The 16,917-nt window shown below is 47.5% G+C and overlaps 1 protein-coding gene across 2 annotated transcripts in view; it reads left to right on the forward strand.

Moving 5' to 3' along the window:
* Positions 1–2,898: 2,898 nt before the first annotated feature.
* Positions 2,899–16,917, forward strand: part of HSPA12A (heat shock protein family A (Hsp70) member 12A) — a 76,935-nt gene continuing 62,916 nt past the window's right edge. For both annotated transcript variants that reach the window (XM_064144304.1, XM_064144305.1), the window contains exon 1: positions 2,899–3,394. In XM_064144304.1, coding sequence (XP_064000374.1) covers positions 3,367–3,394 — 28 coding nt within the window. In that variant the 5' untranslated portion in view covers positions 2,899–3,366. The remainder of the gene's footprint in view (positions 3,395–16,917) is intronic.

Raw genomic sequence — 16,917 nt, forward strand, 5'->3', positions numbered from 1 at the left:
ACTCTGCATTCCTGAGACCTCACCTGGAGTACTATGTGCAGTTCTGGAGCCCTCAACACGAGAAAGACATGGAACTGCTGAAGTGAGTCCAGAGGAGGCTACAAAGATGCTCAGAGGGCTGGAGCAGCTCTGCTACAAGGATGGGCTACTAGAGTTGGGGCTCTTCAGTATGGAGAAGAGAAGGCCAGGTTGGATGAGGCCTTGAGCAACCTCTTCTAGTGGGAGGTGTCCCTGTCTATGGTGAGGGGTTAGAACTGGATGACCTTTGAGATCCCTTCCAGCCTAAACCATTCTGTGATTCAATCCTTTCCAAAACCTATCCATCCCTGGGATTTTTATATTTGAATTACGACATGTGGACTGATCTACCTTTATGTTTATAAAAGAGCAAACCATTAAATCCACAGATTCTGAACAACCTGTTGAAATGACCATACAAGTGACAGACTTCCCATCAAATAAGTAGCAAAACTGAAGTCTCCCTGGCTCCAGAACTGCTCATTTGATTGGGTGACCTTCTCAAAAAGTCTCTTTGTTTCATGTGAAATATGCTTTTCTATTCATTTCCAAAGGAGAGAGGTGGCAAGGAAAAAGAATGATGGATTTTATTTTCCTTTAATTTATTTTTTCTATGTACTTAATTTTGAGGTAGAGAAATTTTAAGGGGCATTTATTCTTCATTTAATATTTCTGATTGAGAATCTAATTGTACTTCAAGTATTTTTTTTTCCCCAGTTTTTATTTGGTTCCTCTCATTAGATTTTAAGTGGAGATACTGAGCTCCCTGGGAAAGGGTCTTATTTCTGAAACTAGCAGTCACATGCCTTCAAATCTTCTCCTTCTGCATTATTCAAAACACCTACAGCTTAGTGTGTAACTTAGGCAACCTGGCTTGATATTGAATAATGTAGTCACTGCCTTGACATTCGGCAAGATGTCTGTACCCAGCAAATGCTATTTTTATGCATGTTGTCTTGTTGCTTGAGGGATCATGGAAAATTAGCCTGCACACAATACTTATTTCCCCCCCTAAAACAGTTTGGAGAAGTGTTTATGTGTTCCTTGTTTGTTTCTTTTCTTTTCCCTCTGCCTCTGTTAATTATCTCAATATATTTGTAAAGTCTACCATTAGCTGCTTTTGAAGTGCATTTAATCTGAAGCAAAAGTTTCTGCTACTTAAGTCTCTTGTCAGGAAACCAAGTGTTAGGAGTTGTTTGGTTTCTTATTTCCCAGGCTGCTAATGGCAGCATAAATATTCAGCCTGGCTCTAAATAGGTAATTAAAGCTGCCTATTGGCCAGATGTTCCTCTTTGTTCCCGGGAGTGGAGGGGAGAAGGGGGAGCAGCAGCCCTCCCAGTGCTCGGTGTCTCAAGGCACACTGTCCTCAGGCTTGGCTGGCTGTGTCAGTGATCCCTGTGTCACACAGGATCACAGGATGTCAGGGGTTGGAAGGGACCCGAAGAGATCATGGAGCCCAACCCCTCTGCCAGAGCGGGACCATGTGATCTAGCTCAGGTCACAGAGGAACACATCCAGGCTGGCCTTGAAAGTCTCCAAAGAAGGAGACTCCACAACCTCTCTGAGGAATCTGTTCCAGTGCTCTGGGACCCTTACAGTAAAGAAGTTCCCCCTTGTGTTGAGGTGGAAGCTCCTGTGTTGCAGTTTATATCCATTGCTCCTTGTCCTATCCCAGGGAGCAAGTGAGCAGAGCCTGTTGTCCTCCCCTCCTCACTCCCAGCCCTCAGATACTTATATATTTATATTAGATCCCCTCTCAGTCTTCTCTTCTCCAGACTAAAAAGCCTCAGGTCCCTCAGTCTCTCCTCATCAGGCAGTGCTCCAGTTCCTTAATCATCCTCGTAGCCCTCCGTTGGACCCTCTCCAGCAGATCCTTGTCCATCTTAAACTGGGGAGCCCGAAACTGAAGGCAGTACCCAAGACGGGGTCCTACCAGTGCAGAGTGTCACAGAGCGCCCACAAGAATCTATGCTTACAGCTGATGTGAGTGGTGGAGTGAGCTGCTGCTCCACCATCCCTGTGTCTTTCTAGTGTGCACAGCATGGATGAAGGCTTTCGAGATGAGTCAGGTGTGTAGATGTGAGGCAGTTTGCTGCTTAAATTTTAACTTCTGTGCCACACCCTCTGTCCTAAGAGGCAATAAACCAGACAAGGAACAGTGCTAATGTCCTGACAGGAGCAAATCAGGGAACAAATATAGGTGCTGAGTGAGAACCTGCAGTCTGGAGGGTTTTGCCTCAAAATTCCCTAGCTCTCAGGGATTTCACAGTCCCTCCTGTGAGTGCCAGCTTTGGTAAGAGGACTCATAGGAAGCTTCGGCTGGATTTTACCTTGTGGTGAATGTCAGTGACCTCCAGAGATGAGGAGTTAGCAAAGACCTAAGGCTAGGCTTGGAGTTAATGCCCTTGTTTGTTTCAGGTGAACTGCTGGCAGTGATTTAAAAATGGGAATGGCTGCAGAGGCTGGAAGGTATAAAGTAGAATTAGACCTCTGGCTCCAGGACTGTTCATGGGAGGATACCACCCTTGTTTTTATTCACAGGCTTGTAATGGCTTCTTACTTAGTTTGGAAAAAGTCTTAAGACTAACACACGGATCAAGTAACAATAGGGGTGTCTCTCTCCCAGGTCCTGGAGACCAGCTAATTAGCTGGAAATCACAAGATTCTGGCCCTGGTGGCACTGCAGAACTACATGGGAGAGTTCATTCCAAATTCAAATTAATCCAATGCTGTAAAAGTTATTCTGAAATGCATAATTTAGGGGGATGCCTTAAGGATTTCGGCCCGTTCAGCTTAGCTATACAGACACACCCTTGGCAACCCGAAGGCAAAGGACCACCTCTTCAACCACGATAGCTCTGTCCCAGCAGCACTCAGCACCCTTTTCCCAGCTCCCAGGGCCGAGACAGGATGTCACTTTCGGCCGCGGACCGGGTGCTCTTTTCATAGCTGTCACCGGGAGGCTTTTTCTGCTTCAGAAGCCGTGAAATCCGCATCTGGGGCTGGCTTATCTGGACTGGGCTGCCCCTCGGAGCTCTCCCCCCGCCCAGCGCCCCACCGCCTCCGAGCGGCAGCCGCAGCCCCGGGTCCCTTGTGCGGCTGCGGGGAGCAGGCGGGGAGGGGCCGCGCAGCCCCGCAGCCGGCGCGGGAAGCCTGTGAGCGCCGGGTCAGCCGAGGCTTCCCCCGTGCCGCTCCGCTCCGTCTGCAGGAAGGCGCAGCGGGGTGGGGACCGGAGGAAGGAGCGGAGTGGCCTCCCCGGGGTGGGCAGCGCAGCTTGGGCGCCGGCCCATGCCTCGAGGTGTGCAGTGAGCGGGAGCCGCGGAGCAGTGTCGGCGGGCGGCCGGGACCATGTCGGAGCCGGAGAGCGGTGCCGCAGGTAAGGGGGGGAGCGGCCCCGCGGCCGCCGGGCCCCCGCCGCAATGCAGGAGCGCTGCCTGCGGCGGGCGCGGCATAGCCCGGACGCTGCTCCGGCGCGGCCCCGGCTTATCGGGGGAAATGATCCGGAGCCGGAGCCCCGTCCGGGGGTGGGGAAGGCGGCAGACAATGTCCCGGCGGCTGGGCCGGCCCCGCCGCCCCGGCTCTGTCTGCGCAACTAGGGCTGCCGGCTCTCGCCGCTTCCCCGGCAGGGTGCGAGGTGTCCCCGCGGGTAGGGACGGCTGCGGTGATTTGGGCTGGAGGGGAGCGCGGAGCGGAGCTGAGTCCCGCGGAGCCCCCCGCCCGCTGCGAAGCTGCCGCGGCTCATCGCGTCCCTGGGGGCAGCCGATGCAGCAGAGCGAGGGGGCGTCCAGGTGAAAAAACAATGCGGCGGAGTGGCCGGGGCGGGCGCGGCCCCAGCGCAGCATCCCTCCCGGCTGGAGGGCTTTGTGGTTCCATCCTCCCCCCGGGTCCGGGTTCCGCGGTCCCAGCAACGGCCCGGAAGAAAGGGGGGAGGGCTTAGACTAACAATCAGGGGCTGGAATAAAGAAAGACACCTTTTTTTTTTTTTTTAGCGAGTAGCTTGGTGCACTGAAAAAGAAAGACTTGAGAGAGACAGCACTGCCTGGGATGAGAGCCTGAGCATCCTGGCACAGCCTCGGGGACCAGAGAGTTCCCGACGAGGTGCAAGGGTCGGATAAACCCCAAGTGGTTCTGTTTTACCACGTTAACGGCTCCGCGGATCTGCGGCTTTGCAAACTTGCTAGGAGCCGAGAGCTGAATCGTGTTTTGTCTAAACCAAGGATGCTGTGGGTTTGGTCCGTTTGTGATTGCACTGTGCCTGATATAAATAACATCGCTTTTGCAGGACAGGGGTGGTCTCTCCTTGTGTGGGAAGTAACTGGGGGAGGGAAGAGGGTTCCTAGGATACAAATGATATGGGTGAATAAACCCCAAGGGAAATGCAGAGTCAGCCTGATTTAATTCGATCTCTCTGTCCGTTCGTCCTCACTGCATGCTGCAAAGATTTGAGGAAGTTGCAGTGGTGAGCCTAAGGTATATTGTACGAGGAAACCGAAAAGGTTGATTTTTGGACAGGTCATAGTGGGATTTGAGAGAGATTTTTAATAAAACAGCTCAACAGTAAAAGTGGAATTAAAGAGTCATGAAGTAGCCATTAAAAAAAACCCAACAACCAACAACAACCCAGAAAACAATACTTAGAAACTAGTTGGATCTTAAACATGATCTCCTCTACTGGGTTCCCTCCCTCCTCCCAATCCAAATGTTCTCTCAGTGCTTCCTGAATAAATCTCTAGAGCCTCTTTGGGTTGAAGCAACCTGTAACAATTTTCTAGCATGCAGCTGACAAAAGGAAAGAAGAGACTGACAGGTTCATTTGTCTTCTAGGTGACAGAATATCGTGTTTTGTTTTCTGCAAGGTTGCAAGGTTAGTGCAACACAATACTGAAATTAAATAACTGGTGACCTAGGAAGAGCCCGTGCAGGAGAGATTTTGCTGAAAGACGGAGGACTGTGTAGCAAAGCAATGATTTGTTATGCCAGAAATCTTTGTGTTCTTTACATGCACTGAAACACTGAAGATGACAGTTGAAAAAGAGGCTTTGGGGTTAAAAAGTGATGTAGTGAAGCTGCAGTCACTTCTTGCAGCATAGTGCAATGCATAGAAGAATTGTCTATGTGTAAAATAGCCAAGCTTTGTGCAGTGCCTGCCAGTCACTTTCATAGCTTCAGTTAACACAGCACTGCGGCATCTTGCAGCTTGGTTAGTATGAGCCTGGATGCAGTGGTTCATATCCAGGAGCTGCTGCTTGTAAAGCTTCTAATTATACTGACTTTAGGCATTTTTAAGGTCATTGGCTCATAACTGGGTGATGCTGATTCAGCCGACAAGAACTGTCACCCTCTGAGCTTTCAGTTTGGATATTCAGTTCATTCCCACTGGGACAGCAGTTGGTGTTCAACAGAGCTGCTCTGCTCAGTACCTGCAAAGTTTCCCCACAGCTTCAGCCTGCTGTAGTGAGGTCCCAGGAGGTCTGGTCTGTCCAGAGGCTGATGTAGCCAGTGCTTGCATGGAGGCTTTAACCTAGTCTAGAGGGAGTGATTTGGATGTCTTTCAAATACCTGCAGCCTTGGATGTTAGCTGAACTTACAGCAGCCAGTTCTGTGCGGATGGACCAAAATGCTGTCTCAGCTGCAAAGGACCCGAGTCCTGCATGGAAATGTCAAGATTTTGGATGTATTTCACTTTCTGACTGTGTCACTGACAGTTGAGGTTAGATGTGAGTTGACTGGTGTCTCATCTCATGCTCTTTTCTGCCAAATGATTTCTTTTTTAAATGTTGAGTTGACATGACCTGCCGTGGCCAACTTCTCCCACTTAGATGGGAATGCTGTTGAAGTATTCAAGGCTTCATATCTGCTGTAACAGTTAAGTCTGGATTTTTTTTTTTTTTTTTTTTTGTCTAAATTTACAGATTTGGGCAAATATTTTAATTTTTTTTCAGTTCTTTTTTCATCTAAATTATTTTGGGTGTTTAGTTCCCTTTTTGCTATGATTTCACTTATTCTAACTATCATTGCACTGAAAAAAAATTCCATTTCCTAAAGAAAAAAAAAATCTTAACAATACGTTTTTCTTATTGTATAACAACAACAACCACCACCAAAGGATCCCAGTGCCTCCATTTTCTGTATCTGAATTGCTTCTACCTTTAGATGATGTGTCAGATGGGATTTCACAAGTGTTTGGCTTCAAAGAACACAACATTTATTGTTGTAGAAGCTTCTCTCTGTGGCTGTGGTAGTCTGTAGGTATTGTGAAGGAACACTTTTGCTTGCTTGGGTATTTAAAGTAGCTCTGCTGGCTCTCAGTAAGCAGGAATAAGGGAAAAGGTAAAAGAATTAAAAAAAACCCCAATGTACTCAAATCATGCTGCTTCTGAGGAGGAGAACCAAACCAGTCATGACCTTGATTAGGTATGAAGCAACATGACCTTTTGTGGGAGTTTGGGTTTATTCCTTCTTCTTTTTTTTGAAGTAATTGTGGACATTTTCCATATGCAGCTTAATGAAAGCTTTAGAGTATCCATAAATTACATCAGTTGCTTACTGATTCAGCTTCTGTATGGCACTTGCCTCTTTTCTATTAAACAGCATTTCTAGCTGAGAACAGAAATGGATTGAAATCCAGGTTAGATCACTGCGGTGCAGGCTTGTTCAGCTGTATTTCTGCGGTGGTGATAGAGAGAAGAGGTAGCAGGAGGACTTGGAATCTGTTCCAGGAACGAGCTCTGAAGTCCATCGTTGATGATTATAAATGTTGGTTTGCTTCACAGATGTTTTACTGAAGTGTGTGCAGCTGTTTGGTGATGTAAGGTCACAGATGTTGGTGTTGCACTGAGGAAATGCTGCTGCCAAGTATGAGCCTCAGTGATCTGAAAGGCCTGTGACATACCTGCGGACTTTTATCTTCTTCACTGTGACAAGTGTCTTGACTCCTGGGTCACTAAACTGAGAGTGGCTCTCTTCACAGTATCACAGTATCATCAGGGTTGGAAGACACCTCACAGATCATCAAGTCCAACCCTTTACCACAGAGCTCAAGGCTAGACCATGGCACCAAGTGCCACGTCCAACCTTGCCTTGAACTGCCCCAGGGACGGCGACTCCACCACCTCCCCGGGCAGCCCATTCCAGTGTCCAATGACTCTCTCAGTGAAGAACTTTCTCCTCACCTCCAGCCTAAATCTCCCCTGGCGCAGCCTGAGGCTGTGTCCTCTTGTTCTGGCGCTGGCCACCTGAGAGAAGAGAGCAACCTCCTCCTGGCCACAACCACCCCTCAGGTAGTTGTAGACAGCAGTGACCAGGCACGTTTTTTGGTCTTATGAACATTCAGTGCTTCTATTATTCAGGATACCTCAACTATGGCCTATTTGCTGTGCTGTTAAGAAACACCAGTATAGGCTGGGCAGTGACTGGCTGGAGAGCACCCCTGAGAGACTTAGGGGTGCTGGTGGATGAGAAGCCCTTGTTACAAGAGGGATATGGATGTGCTGGAAGGTGTCCAGAAAAGGGCCGCAAGGATGATGAGAGGGCTGGAGCTGCTCTGCTATGAGGAGAGCCTGAGGGAGTTGGGGCTGTTCTGTCAGGAGAGGAGAAGGCTCTGAGGTGACCTTATTGTGGCCTTTCAGTATCTTAAGGGGGGTCTACGAGAAAGCTGGGGATGGACTTCTGAGGATGTGAGGTAGTGATAGGACTGGGGGGAATGGAACAAAGCTAGACACGGGTAGATTTAGAGTGGATGTTAGGAGGAAGTTCTTCAGCATGAGAGTGGTGAGACCCTGGAACAGGTTGCCCAGGGAAGTGGTGGAAGCCTCATCCCTGGAGGTGTTTAAGGCCAGGCTGGATGAGGCTCTAGACAGCCTGATGTAGTGTGAAGTGTCCCTGCCCATGGCAAGGGAGTTGGAACTAGATGATCCTTGTGGTCCCCTCCAACCCTGACTGATACTGTGATAATGGTACACATTTAATATAAGCAGATGCAAGTTTTGAATTTTGCCACAACTACTCTTAAAGCTGTGACTTGACAGAGTTTTAAAATTAGGATGGGAGTGGTGAACTGTGCAAGTTATTGGTATTGAACCAGGAAATCCCTTCAAAGTCTGTCTTAGAGATTTGAGAGAGGTTTTCATGTAAATGAAAAGGAAAATGCAGTCAGTAATGATAAAGTAAGCAAGTAAATAAATTGAAATACTCAGAATAGGGAGGCCAGTGTTCAAACTACAAAGCCTTTGCTCTTGTCTGAGGGCTTGACTATATATCCTTACTCAGGACTGCGCCAGGGTGTGTCAAGGACATCAGAGAGCAGCTTTATGAGCTGCCTCGGTCTGCCCAGTCATCGGTGCTGCTGTGGTCCGCTCGTGTGCAGGAATCATTTGGTGCTTGATTGATTTACAGGGCTCTGGGCACATGGCTCACTTCTAAAGGCATCTTAATTTACAACAAGAGGAGACCTCGAGGGGATTTTTCTTAGAGCTGTTTCTTCTGTTAGTAGTTCTTCAGTGCCTGAGTCAACACTCTCATACTGTGCTCTGCAGAGGCAGTTTCTAAGGAATACTGAGAGAGATTTCTAGTAATTGTTATCAGTTGTAGCACAGAAAGAAGTGTGTATGTGAGTGGTATTTGTAATAGCAATTCCATGTCATCTGAGGGAGTTTCTTCACTTTACTCTCTCTGAAGAAAAACTGTCTCTATTGCAGGAGCCTGCCCAGCCTGCATTAGTTTCCTGGGAGAAGGCGGCAGAGGTAGATTATTCTTTATGTCTCTTCCTTCTCCTACAGGCAATAATCTGAGAATACTGCTTCAATTTCTCCATTTTTCAATACATCTGATGTCCTCAGAGCAGCTGAGGACTACTGTCTAGCGTTGAAGCCACTGCTTTCAAAAGATTTTACGTTCCTAAGCACTCCTTGTCCACCAGTCCCACACAGCCTTTCCTCCCGAGGATCTGTGTATTTGTGTCCTCGCTTTCTTTTTCCCTCTTTCCCGTGTGGTCTGTAGAGTATTTGGGTGTCTATAGCCTTTTTACAACAATTGAGCTGTTCTTACTCTATTAAGAGGTAATAACAATATTAAAATCATAATTTCTTTAGTCCAACCTTACCACCTCCTTGCCATTGTTTGGGGAATGAATTCCTTTGGCAGTTCGGTCCTGTGGATTTCATCATCGTCTGAGGACCATTGATGCTTTCTCCACGCTTAAAATACCTGTGGTTATGCTAGGCTGATTGGCAACTAGACCCGTTCCCTGGTGCCAAACAGATCCAACAGATTTAACATCTCTTGCTCAAGTTTCCATGGATACCTTAGCAGAGCACACGCTGTAATCAGAGCGGCAGGACATGCCATTTATAAAAGCTTTCAGGATTTCACTATGGAACTGTTGCATTCAAAACCCAACCTTTTGTATTCACAGTCTTGCTTACTCAGCTATGGCCCTGCTGTCGTTTTAGCCATAGGAACTCCATTGCAGGCTGCGCTGTTGGCTTGTTGGTATGGTAGGGTGGCTCTCCTGTTGGTTATGTGGTTGGTCAGTGCTGGTCTCTGTGGTGTATATGCAGAGTCACAGTATCACAGTATCACCAAGGTTGGAAGACACCTCACAGATCATCAAGTCCAACCCTTTACCACAGAGCTCAAGGCCAGACCATGGCACCAAGTGCCACGTCCAATCCTGCCTTGAACAGCCCCAGGGACAGCGACTCCACCACCTCCCCGGGCAGCCCATTCCAGTGTCCAATGACTCTCTCAGTGAAGAACTTTCTCCTCACCTCCAGCCTAAATCTCCCCTGGTGCAGCCTGAGGCTGTGTCCTCTCATTCTGGTGCTGGCCACCTGAGAGAAGAGAGCAACCTCCTCCTGGCCACAACCACCCCTCAGGTAGTTGTAGACAGCAATAAGGTCCCCCCTGAGCCTCCTCTTCTCCAGGCTAACCAATCCCAGCTCCCTCAGCCTCTCCTCATAGGGCTGTGCTCAAGGCCTCTCCCCAGCCTTGTCGCCCTTCTCTGGACACGCTCAAGCATCTCAATGTCCCTTTTAAACTGGGGGGCCCAGAACTGAACACAGTACTCAAGGTGTGGTCTAACCAGTGCAGAGTACAGGGGCAGAATGACCTCCCTGCTGCTGCTGACCACACCATTGCTGATGCAGGCCAGGATGCCACTGGCTCTCTTGGCCACCTGGGCACACTGCTGGCTCATGGCACTTGAATGTAAGCCCGACGAGTGCTGGTTTAAAAACACCTGGAAATGGATTTTTTGGTTGGTGACTCCATCATTTTGTGATCTTTCTTCAGTTTCTTCCTTTAAGCAGTGTGTACTTGCAGCCCAGAGGGCCAACCAGATCCTGGGCTGCATCAGAAGTGTAGCCAGCAGGTTGAGGGAGGTGATTCTCCCCCTCTGCTCTGGTGAGACTCCACCTGGAGTACTGCATCCAGTTCTGGAGCCCCCATTACAAGAAGGATGTGGACATGCAGGGGCATGTCCAGAGAAGGGCCACTGGGTTGATCAGAGGGCTGGAGCAGCTCTCCTATGAGGACAGACTGAAAGAGTTGAGGCTGCTCAGTCTGGAGAAGAGGAGGCTCTGAGGTGACCTTATTATGAAGTTGAGAAGAGAGGTTTCTTTTCTTTTGTCCAGACTACAAATACATGAATCATGCTTGGCAATCCTGAAGATTGTCAAAATGAAGAAGATAAAATATTTACAAGTGTTTTTTTCCCTTGTCATGTTCTAAGAAAAAAGAGTCATTGCATTCACCCAGCTCGATGCATTGCAAGATACTTTGTGAATCTGGGAATGCTTGGTAGCTAAGTAACTTTTCTGCCTTTGAAGTAAAGAAGTACTCCCAAAAGCATTCAGATTGCTGTGTGCTGGACACATGGTCTGGAAGAGCTGAGCACTAATTCTTGTTCAGTTTTTGAGTAACCTTTCTTTGCGTATGTTCATCTGGAAAGGTAAATCCAGCACTGAGTTGTTTGCAGGATATCATTGCATCTTGAGGTGATTCATAAAAAGAGACCTTCAGTAAACCAGAGAATTATTAACCCTCAAATATTTTCAGTTGATTTCTAAAGCACCCAGCTATCCCTCCTCTCAGCTGCTAAGTGGTGTTTTTCCCAAAGAAAGTGATTAGTGTCAAAAATGTTCTGGTTTATGAGTGTGGCCCTGGGAATTAGAGCATAATCTTATTAGTGCCATTCCTGACAACCTTGCAGTGAACCAAGTAGATGAGGGAGATGATGACAGACGTGATGATGGAGAAGCAGCAGGAAACCTTTTCTGAGGAAGATACTGTTTCACAGGAACCTTGGTTCTGTACATCTGTGTTTTGTTTTTTGCTCCTGTCTTTCTGTTTGGAGGGAAGGAGGGAGGAGATGAGGCATACAGAAAAACTGTTTACAGAGGCAAATAGTGTAAGGAAGCCTAAAGGAGGCAGGTTCATAGAAAAGCTTCTTTAAGGAAGAGCAGGTTAGTACATGGTAAATGTACAAGGTACTGAACTCTCTCCGTACCATATTTACATCCTGGAGAGTTGTCTTCTACTTTGAGCTGCAAAATCTGCTGTTAACTCATCTTTATCACAACATGCAGCCTGCTCTCTCTTGCACGTAAACCAAGATAGATTTTGTTTCTCCTTGCAGTAGTACAGGGGTGTGTGGAAGAGGTGGAATGTAGGAAGAGAGACATCATTGCAAGATGCCACTGATAAGGCATCCTGGGCTGCATCCAGAGAAGTGTGGGCAGTGGGGCAAGGGAAGTGATCCTCCCACTCTACTGTGCACTGATGAGACCCCACCTGGAGGACTGTGTCCAGTTCTGGAGCCCCTGTTACAAGAGGGCTATGGATGAGCTGGAAGGTGTCCAGAGAAGGGCCACAAGGATTATCAGAGGGCTGGAGCTGCTCTGCTATGAGGAGAGACTGAAGGAGTTAGGGGTGTTCAGTCTGGAGAGGAGAAGGCTCTGAGGTGACTTTATTGTGGCCTTTCAGTATCTTAAGGGGGCCTACAGGACAGCTGGGGATGGACTTCTGAGGATGCGAGGTAGTGATAGGACTGGGGGGAATGGAACAAAGCTAGAAGTGGATAGATTCAGAGTGGCTGTTAGGTAGAAGTTCATCAGCATGAGAGTGGTGAGACCCTGGAACAGGTTGCCCAGGGAAGTGGTGGAAGCCTCATCCCTGGAGGTGTTTAAGGCTAGTCTGGATGAGGCTCTGGACAGCCTGATGCAGTGTGAAGTGTCCCTGCCCATGGCAGGAGAGTTGAAACTAGATGATCAGATACTGTAAGGCCACAGTAAGGTCTGCTTGAAGCCTTCTGTTCTCCAGACTGAACAGCCTCAACTCTCAGTCTGTCCTCATAGGAGAGCAGGTCCAGCCCTCTGATCATCCTTGTGGCCCTTCTCTGGACAGGCTGCAGCATGTCTTGTAATAGAGGCTCCAGAACTGGGTGCAGTACTCCAGGTGGGGTCTCTCCAGTGCAGGATAGAGGGGGAGGTTCACTTCCCTCGCCCTGCTACCCACACATCTCTTGATACACTCTGGGATCTGCTTGGCTCCCTGGGCTGCAAGCGCACACTGCTGGCTCATGTTGAGCTTCTCATCCACCAGCAACCCCAGGTCCCTCTATCCAGGGCTGCTCTCAAGCCAGTCACTGCCCAGCCTATATCGGTGCTTGGAATTGCCCCAACCCAGGTGCAGGAAAATAAATGTTATCCCCAAACAGAATGATAGGGTGAACCTGGGGTTGTTTTTGCTGCTGCTCTTAACAATAATGTTAAAAAATTACCTAAGAAAGCTTGATAACATAATGCAAAAGTAATTTCTCCAGTCAAAACTGTAACTGTGATGGGAGGCAATGGAAAAACATAAAAGGAAAAGGTCAAAGTTGTAATGAGGAACATGTCTTATTTTTAGAATTTGATCCAAATAATTGGGAGGGTTGGTTTTTTTTTTTTACTTAGGAAATCACTGTGCTCTAATTGCTATCAGTGTGATGAATACCAGCTCTTTGGGTGCCCAATTATTATGAAAGGGTATCAGGAAACTTGGATGTGTATCAGAGATTAGCTGTGGCCACGTACTTAGAAGGGAAGTGCATTGCAGTCTCCAACAAACAGGCTGGATGCCTGCTGGCACTTTAAAACAAAGAACTCTGCTCCCATTGATGGTAATGGCAGTGGTGTCACTGCTTTCAATGGAAACAGAAGGTTCTTATTCCTGATGTGAAATACAGGATCTTTTCATTATTCATAGGGATATTTTAAGTGTTGGGTTTTTTTTTTGTTTGCTCCTCTCTTTCTTTGTGTGTGTGTTCCTCTATAATTATTTTCAAAGGCCACCTTTGTATTTACAGTGAAATGGTCTAGGTTGTCATGTCACGTTTGGAAACTGTGACATTTTGTGCTTAATGCAAAGCAAAATCTCAGCAATAGGAAAAGCTGAGCAAGGTTACTTCATCAATGCAGCAACTGCCAGCTAAGAGCAGTATGGTAAACATCATGTAAACATAGTTGGCAAACTTTGCTTGCAGCAAAATGGTTGTTGTTCCTCAAAAAATTACATACAGTGTTTTGAGCAAGAAGCAGTGGTTCTAATTCCATATTTTCATTGCCTGATGGCCAACCTATACCCACATTTAACGTGCTACATCCTTCTTTTGTTGTTGTTGTTTTAGTTTTAAATCCAGAGAATAGAAAATTGTAGAATCAGAATTGTCAGGGCTGGAAGGGGTCTCAAACTGTGCTGGGGGAAGTATAGGCTGGATGTTAGGAGGAAGTTCTTCACAGAGAGAGTGATTGGCGTTGGAATGGGCTGCCCAGGGGGGTGGTGGAGTCACCATCCCTGGAGGTGTTCAAGAAAAGCCTGGCTGAGGCATTTAGTACCATGGTCTAGTTGACTGGCTAGGGCTGGGTGCTAGGTTGGACTGGATGATCTTGGAGGTCTCTTCCAAACTGGTTGATTCTATGGTTCTGTGATCTAGCTCCAACCCCTCTGCCATGGGCAAGGGCAGCACACATTAGATCACGTTGCTCAAAGCCCCATCCAGCCTGGCCTTATAAACCTCCAGAGATGAGGCTTCCACCACCTCCCTGGGCAGCCTGTTCCAGTGCAGAATTTGGCTAAGATTTTGGTGTAACCAGCAACTTGACTGAGATCATAGCTATATATAGCAGTCACTCTCACTGGCTGCTGGGAAGCTGGAAATTCAAAAGAAAAATGGCCATCAGATAGGTGCAAGTGTTTCATCTGTGGAAATGATCAGCATGTGAGACCTCATGACGAGACCTCATCTTGAGTACTGTGTTCAGTTTTGGGCTCCCCAGTTTAAGAGGGACAGGGATCTGCTGGAGAAGGTCCAGCAGAGGACTATGAGGATGATGAGGGGACTGGAGCACTGCCTGTTGAGGAGACGCTGAGGGACCTGGGGCTCTTCAGTCTGAGACTGAGAGTGGATCTGATAAATGTTTATAAGTATCTGAGGGCTGGCCAGGAGGGGTGCGGGGTGGGGGGGATGACAGGCTCTGCTCACTTGCTCCCTGTGATAGGACAAGGAGAAATGGATATAAGCTGCAACACAGGAGGTCCCACATAAACACAAGGGATAGGACAAGGAGCAATGGATGGAAGCTGCAGCACAGGAGGTTCTACCTCAACACAAGATGGAACTTCTTTACTGTAAGGGTCCCAAAGCACTGGCACAGGCTCCCCAGAGAGGTTGTGGAGTCTCCTTCTCTGGAGCCTTTCAAGGCCTGTCTGGATGTGTTCCTGTGTGATCTGAGCTAGATTGTATGGTCCTGCTCTGGCAGAGTGTAGGACTCGATGATCTCTTTGGGTCCCTTCCAACCCCTGACATCCTGTGATGTACACAGCAGATTCAGTTAACTTGGATTTATTTGAGCAACAAAGTTTGACTGCAGTAGTGGCATTCTGTAGGTCTGATGCATTCTGACTTACCCAGTGCATCTGGTTCATCTGCCTGCAAATAACTGAGAGGCTGAGCAGATCTGGCATGTGGAGCAGTGGATATGCTTTATACAAATCAAAAGGCATTACTGCAGGTTTCCTTTTGAAGCAGGATGGTGTACTCCAGGTGTTCTCAGTTGGGAGTTGGGGAGAGCCTGGAAAAGGGTGCAGTATCTGGGTCTTCACAGAGGGTCCTTAAACTAAAGTAGGAGTTCAGATCTGGAATGGAATTCATTGTGTTGTACATTATGGATCAAAAAGAATTTCACTTATTGTGAAAGCAGTTCTTAAGATGCTGTAAATGTGACCCGAAATAGTATTGATCTTACTGTTGATTTGGAAAACTAAGGGGAGAGCTTAATTATCAGGTATTGGGTTTGTGGTCACTTCTGGCAGAGTAGAAATACAAATGCACTTAAGATATGTTGATAAGGCTATAAAATACACACTAGTGTTCAGACATCTGCCTGCAGAGGGATGATGTTCTAGTGAAGCTGCTCGTTTTCTGGATTTCAGAAGGGTTGCAGGAAATTCAGACCATGATGAATCCCTTTCAGCATCACTTGGAAGTGAGGTCTGCAAAGGTTTGAAAAACACACTTGTTTCCAGGCCAAGCATTCTCTTTTGCAGACATGACTCTAATATCCTGTAGCACATGTCTGAAAAGGTCCACACAGGGATTTCTAGTGGCAGACTTAGGATGACTTTGTTTTGTTTTAGTCTTGCTTGTTGGGGTTTTCTTTTATGTGTGATGAACTGGTGACACAAGACAGGTAGAAGTTTCACCCCTGACCTGATGGGACCTGACTGCAATTGTGAATTCCTGCTTTTACTTGTCTTACTAAATTCTGGCTCAGAGACTCTTGCTAGAACTTCAGCTTCTCTGTTGTCTGTTATTTGCAGGGTGTGTTCTGTTAGCAGGGAATCCATGGCTATGGTGCGCTGCTTTGCTCTTGAAATGAACAATTTCCCTGATATGTGAAGCAGAAAATTGTGCTGGTACCTAGTGGGGCCAGCAAGGTGCTTTTGTGGCCAAGAGAGCCAGTGGCATCCTGGGGTGCATCACGAAGGTCTAGGGAGGTTCTTCTTCCCCTCTACTCTGCCCTAGTGGGACCACACTTGTCCAGTTTTGGACTCCCCCAGTTCAGGGACCTGCTGGAGAGAGTCCAGCAGAGAGCCACGATGACTGGGGGACTTGAGCATCTCTCTTATGGAAAGAGACTGAGAGCCCTGGGACTGTTTAGTGTGGAGAAGAGAAGACTGAGAGGAGATGTGATCAACGTGTACAAGTCTCAAGTGGCTGGGACCAATCTCTTTTTGGTGATGCACAGTGATAAGACAAGGAGCAACAGCTACAAACTGGAACAGAGAAGGTTTCAGCTCAACATGAGGAGAAGCTTCTTTACCATGAGGGTGACAGATCCCTGGAACAAGCTGCCCAGAGAGGTTGTGGAGTCTCCTTCTCTGGAGACTTTCAAAACCCACCTGGATGCATTCCCGTGCAGACTACCCTAGGGGATCCTGCCTTGGCAGGGAGGTTGGACTTGATGATCTCTAAGGTTCTGTGATTCTAATTCTGTAGTAGAACCTTAGTGAGTTGTCACTGTGTGGTTTAGCAGTAATCTTGCTTAAAGATGGTTTGAGCCTCTTGTCTTAAATCTCATTATCTGGGACTGTATTGGTCCATGTCTGGTAATCCAGTCCTGAATAGGAATGCATGGCAAGGACTCCCAAATATTCAGAACAGACTAATAGGCTTCCAGAGAGTATCAGCTGCCAGTAGCTCATCAAATATCAAGGCTGGTCCTGCTCTCCAGATCTGTTAGAAAATCAGATTCAGCTGACTCATGCTCCCAGTGAGATGTTCACAGCTATGTTTTTGATGAGTGCTGTGGACTTTGCTTTTACTCTGTATTCTGTGGCTCTTAAAGGTTAATCCTTTGT

This window comes from Pogoniulus pusillus, chromosome 6 (assembly GCF_015220805.1).
Source record: "Pogoniulus pusillus isolate bPogPus1 chromosome 6, bPogPus1.pri, whole genome shotgun sequence".
In the NCBI taxonomy this organism is placed as follows: Eukaryota; Metazoa; Chordata; class Aves; order Piciformes; family Lybiidae; genus Pogoniulus; species Pogoniulus pusillus.